Source organism: Mesoplodon mirus (genome assembly GCF_964341445.2).
Source record: "Mesoplodon mirus genome assembly, contig: SUPER_3_unloc_18, whole genome shotgun sequence".
In the NCBI taxonomy this organism is placed as follows: Eukaryota; Metazoa; Chordata; class Mammalia; order Artiodactyla; family Ziphiidae; genus Mesoplodon; species Mesoplodon mirus.
The window spans coordinates 52987-58752 of NW_028295574.1; the positions used below are offsets into that span (position 1 = coordinate 52987).

Sequence of the window (5766 nt, forward strand, 5' to 3'; positions counted from 1 at the left end):
GGCTCAAGTGGTTTATAAAACCTATAAAAAGACTACACCAGCAAAGTCCCCATTTATCGGTAGAGTTCAGAAACTAAAACAAGGAATATTTTAGCTTAAAACCTTATCTCAAGAGAATCATATACACTTCACATGAATAAAAATACCTGAAACCAAATATTTTTAAAAGCTCCAATACCCAAAATATAAAGAAAAAAATTAATTCAGAAGACTCAATCAATCCATGATAATCACAAAATGGCTGGGCAATCTCTATCTCCCTTCCACACTAACCATCCATCCCCTGGAAGACCAAGGGAGATCAGACCTTCCAGACTTACCTTCCAGACCCTCCAGACACCTGGCTGCTGCAAAATTCGATGGAGACTCCTTGTGGAACAGCCGTTTTGCATCTCTTGGGTCTCTCCCTATCGTGATCATGCAGGAAGCAAGTCTGGCTGTGCTATTTCTTATCATTGTCTGTCACCCATCTGCACCATGATATTGAAAAAGTAGTTCCCTTTCCCCCAGAAGGTTGAGGCTCAGCTACAGGGGTAATTCTCCTGGGCACACAGCCATTATTTAGGCCGACTCAGTGACTTCAACCGGCTTAATCATGTGATCAGGTTTGTTGCCAGCTGCATAATGCTCCCACATCTGTAGGTAGAGCCGCTCTAGTTCCATTGTGTATTGTTTGGTGTTGAACAGAGGGCTAGATGTTCTCTGCTTCCAGACTTTGCCACGAATTTTCTTCAGGTATTCGAGATCAGTTCCCAGTTTCACAGCTATCTCTTCATATTCTTGCCTATTTTTAGCAATCAGCTCAAGACAGCCTAAACAAGTGAGCTGGGAACCTGCAACTCGGGAAGCAAGAGTCTCTCCTGGCATAGTCACCATGGGGGTCCCTGCCCAAAGGACATCCATCCCTGTGGTGTGGCCATTACAGAGTGGAGTGTCCAAGCAGACATCAGCCAGCTGGCCTCTCCGAACATGTTCCTCTTTAGAAGCAACAGGTGAAAAAATGACACGGTTCGGGGGAAGGCCCACATTTTGTGTGTACTGTTGAATATTAGCTTCTCCTGCTGCTGGAAAACGCAACAGCCACAGTACACTATTGGGAACACGCTTCAGAATATTTGCCCACATCTGCAAAGTAGATGGGTCAATTTTGTATAACTGATTAAAGTTACAGTAGACAATGGCATCTTCTGGTAACCCGTACTGAGAACGTGTGGTTACAATAATGGTACGGGGAACCTCCTCTCCAGTGGCAGCCTTATTGTTGATCAGGGTAGTTGCCAGGCCATTGCTAATACTGAATCCATTCATTGTAATCTGAATTTGTCCTCTGTTAATCATTTCAATAACTGCTTCTGCAACAGTATTCATAGGAATGACAGGCATATTAAGAGCTGTATTACTGCTGTCTGCATTGTCTTCTCCATCAGGACATTTCATCTTGACTATTTGCACATCTGATAGACTATCAAGAAATGCTTGGAGGTCGATGCCGTTCAGCACAATCCGATTGTCATAAAGGTGCCCATTGGACTTAAAATCGATGACGGCTTTTTTCTTCAGGTGAGGGAACATATTAGCATGATCACCAATAAAGAATGTATGGGGCATATAAGCCAGTTTCTCGGAATACTGCTCAGCAACTTCAGCAGGTGACGTTTCCTGATCAGTGATGATATAATCCATGAAAAGCGCGCCACTAGTCCCAGGGTACTCCAGCCACATTGCCTGAATAGGAGCTGGCCTGAGAGCAAAGAGTTCATTTCGAGCACCCCTGGTATAACCATTCATATTTACAAGGATGTGTATACCATCTTGATGGATGTGATCTGCTGCTTTCCCATTGCATGGAATCTGAGAAAGATCAGTGAAATGATTGGCTTCTGCCATCACCTTCGCTCGGAAGTTTGTGCCATCATGTGGGCTCAGGGCATAACAGAATATCTCAAATTTATCAGGATTGTGCATGCCTGGAATAGACTGCATAAGGTGAGAAGTAGGATGATTCCCAAAGTCAGAACTCACGTATCCTACACACAGTCGACCATCACTGAGCTTCAAGTCTTTTGGATGTTCATACGGTGGTTTATGAAGGACACTTATATTAGCCAAGCAGAGGCTCCCATGCCTCTCAGCAATAGCCTTCCTGAAGCCATGAGGAAGAGGATAGAGCATACTATGATGAGGCTGCACAGAAGGCAACCTATTCTTCTCCAACTGGTCAGCCACAATGCTCACCAACTTCTTCATTCGCTCATCATAGTCTGTCCAATCACAGACAACCTGCAGGCAATGAGCCAAATTACAATAAGCGTCAGGAAAATCAGGTTGAAGCTTCAGAACACTGCGATAAGAAGCAATTGCTTCTGGAATATTCCCTGAATCCTGGTGCATGGAAGCCAGATTGCTGTGGGCATCCGCAAATGCAGGGTTGATCTGCACGGCACGAGTATAACACTGCAAGGCTCCCTGAACATCCTGCATCTCCCATAGAGTGTTTCCCATATTACAGTACGCATCAGCAAAGGTAGGACTGATTCGAATAGCCTCCTTATAATGCATCAGAGCTTCGTGCAGTTTTCCCTGCTGCTTCAATACACTTGCTAAATTTGAATGGGCATCAGCAAAGCCTGGGCAGAGCTCTAATGCTTTACGATACAAGCGAACTGCCTCTTCACTGTTTCCCTGTTCTCCTTTGATATTGGCTAGGTTATTCAGAGAGTCTGCATGGGTGGGACACAGCCGGAGAGCTGTATGATAACAATCTTCTGCTTCAGCAACACTGCCCTTCTCTTTGAGAGCGTTGGCTAGGTTGCAGTAAGCATCAGGGAAATGTGGTTGCAATTCAATAGCTCGCCTGTAGGTGTCTATTGCCAGATCCATCAGGCCTTGCTCATAGTATACACAAGCCAGGTTGCCATGTACCACTGCATGATTTGGACTCAAGCTTAGGGCACGAAGGTAAGCTGCCACAGCTCTGTCAAAAATCCGTGCCTCATTGAAGACATTTCCTAAATTGATATAAGCATCCAGAAAATTGGGGTCAAGGGTAACAGCCTTTTCAAAGTGATGAATTGCAAGCCAAATCTCCCCTTGTGCATTGAAAACACAGCCAAGATTACTCCAAGCTACTGCAAAGTTCGGTTGCATCTCAATTGCTTTCAAATAACATGCCTTGGCTTCTTCTAAGCCACCCAGGGCTTTGAGCAGGTTCCCCAGGTCACTGCGAACACAGTACAAAGAAGGATTGTACTGAAGAGCAGAGACGTAAGCTTGTACTGCCCCTTCCATGTCGCCTGCTGCTACCAAAGCGGCTGCCAGGTTAATATAACCATTGATGAAATCTGGTTTGAGACGCAATGCATGCTGGTAATGCTCAGTTGCTTCCTGCAACTGCCCTCTTTCCTTGTACACATTCCCCAAATTCGAATAGGCTTCTGCCAGAAGAGGGTTCTGTTTAATTGCCAGAGTACTAAAGTGGGCAGATCTGTCCAGCCTTCGACACTGGAAGTGTATAGATGAAAGTAATAAAAGTACACCAGTATTGCCTGGCTCTTGTCTCCAGAGCTGCATGCAGTGTCTCTCAGCTGTCTCAAAATCTCCTGCCTGATATTCTCGATGTGCCAGCTCAGCTAACCCTTGGAAGGAAAGCATACGTTTCGTTGGTTCTGTGCTGTCGGCCACGTTGCCCACGGAAGACGCCATCTGGAGCTTCTGGAGAGAGTGAAAAAAGGGGGTAATGGAGTCCCGCTGCCGCCACTACTGGCAAGAATGTTTCTAGTGGTAGCAAACACGAGCCCAGCAGCCGTACCACTGCTTTGGCATGCGTAAGCGGTGGCAACAGTTACAGGCACTGAACCATAGGAACTATGGTTGGCCATCTACCTCTCATGCTCTTGAAATCTTAATTCTTAACCCTGCCCTCTTCCACCATTTTTCTGCTAATCAGGGAATAAAAATTACCTATCCATTTGCCTTAGAAAAAATCAAAAGTCAGTAGGCCAAACACTTTTTAAAATATTGTTTTCTGTCCAGTTGGAAATGAAATACATGATTGACTTTTCTTCATCATTCATATAGTCAACGTGGAAAACATTAGGGCCGTGAATTTCAGTACAGTAAGATGAGAAAATTTTAAATTGGCCTTCCCAAACCACTAATAAGTAACCGATGTTGTATAGAATGCTAAAATCTTAGAGACTGAGTTTGATATTTTAAAAGTTCTGCAAACATTAGCTAATTTCTCCTCATCAAATTTCTCATGCCTCAAACCTGAGTATTACTTTTAAAAGATAAATTTATTTATTTTTATTTATTTATTTTTATTTTGGCTGTGTTGGGTCTTCAGTGCTGCGTGCAGGCTTCCTCTAGTTGCGGCGAGCGGGGGCTACTCTTTGTTGCGGTGCCCGGGCTTCTCATCACAGTAGCTTCTATTGTTGTTCCACAACTCTATGGGTTCCTTTTGAGGTCCTACAAAGAACCCTAGAAATTAGTTCATGTCATTATAGGTTTTTGCAAAATTGTCAAAAGTGAGATATTTTAATTTCCATCAGGTAAGTCCAGCGTCTATTTCTATGTCAATTTTCCTTCTATTCTTCTATGTTGGATTATATTGGATTGGTCACAGGCTTTCTTGAAATCTGGCTAAGGAGATGTTTTAAGTGAGGCTATTATGTGATTTTCAGACACCACCATATGTAATTGACTATATAATATCCCATTACAGGAATAACTTCCAGTACTCTTACTGACTACTCTACTGACATAACTAGCACAAGACACAGAAGCGTAAGGACAAAAACCACCTTACAATATAGCCATGTCTTGCACTTCACAGCTCTCAAAGCATGTGCGTTTGAAGAAGAAAAAAAGAACTGAAAAGTATAAAACCAGAAGTTATTCTGTGGAAAATTATTTCTATCATCAGGCATATGAAAGATAAGTCAAAGATTCAGTTTTCTTCAATGCTTAGTCAAAACGGAAATTTCCTTCTGTCAAGAATATACTCCAGGGCTTCCCTGGTGGTGCAGTGGTTGAGAGTCTGCCTGCCGATGCAGGGGACACGAGTTCATGCCCCAGTCTGGGAAGATCCCAAATGTCACGTAGCAGCTAGGCCCGTGAGCCATGGCCACTGAGCCTGCATGTCCGGAGCCTGTGCCCCACAACGGGGAGAGGCCACAACAGTGAGAGGCCAGCATACCGCAAAAAAAAAAAAAAACAGTATACTCCAGGGGCTTCCCTGATGGCACAGTGGTTAGGAAGCCACCTGCCAATGCAGGGGACATGGGTTCGAGCCCTGGTCCAGGAAGATCCCACATGGTGCAGAGCAACTAAGACCGTGTGCCACGACTATAGAGCCTTTGCTCTAGAGCCCGTGAGCCACAACTACTGAGCCTGCGAGCCACAACTACTGAAGCTTGTGTGCCTAGAGCCTGTGCTTTGCAACAAGAGAAGCCACCGCAATAAGAAGCCTGCATACCGCAACAAAGAGTATCCCCCGGTCGCTGCAACTAGAGAAACCCTGCACACAGCAACGAAGACACAACACACTCAAAATTAAATAAATAAATAAATAAATTAAATAAATAAATAAATAAATAAATAAAAGAATATACCCCATCAATAATGTGTGTAATGGAATGGTGTGAGTGAGTATTTTATCAGAATTCCTGTAATGCACAAACCTATAGCAGTACTGAAATCAGTAATGCATTTATAATAGTAAATATTTATGAGGAAGTAATCCATAGAGGTTTTCTCAAAGTTAAC

General features: G+C 43.8%; 1 protein-coding gene across 1 annotated transcript; it reads right to left on the reverse strand.

Moving 5' to 3' along the window:
* Positions 1-561: 561 nt before the first annotated feature.
* On the reverse strand, positions 562-3747 carry LOC309801637 (UDP-N-acetylglucosamine--peptide N-acetylglucosaminyltransferase 110 kDa subunit-like; the record flags this gene model as incomplete). Its single annotated transcript, XM_082646723.1, has 1 exon — positions 562-3747. The coding sequence occupies exon 1, from the start codon at positions 3700-3702 to the stop codon at positions 562-564; it is 3141 nt and encodes a 1046-aa protein (XP_082502849.1). The 5' UTR covers positions 3703-3747.
* Positions 3748-5766: the final 2019 nt, after the last annotated feature.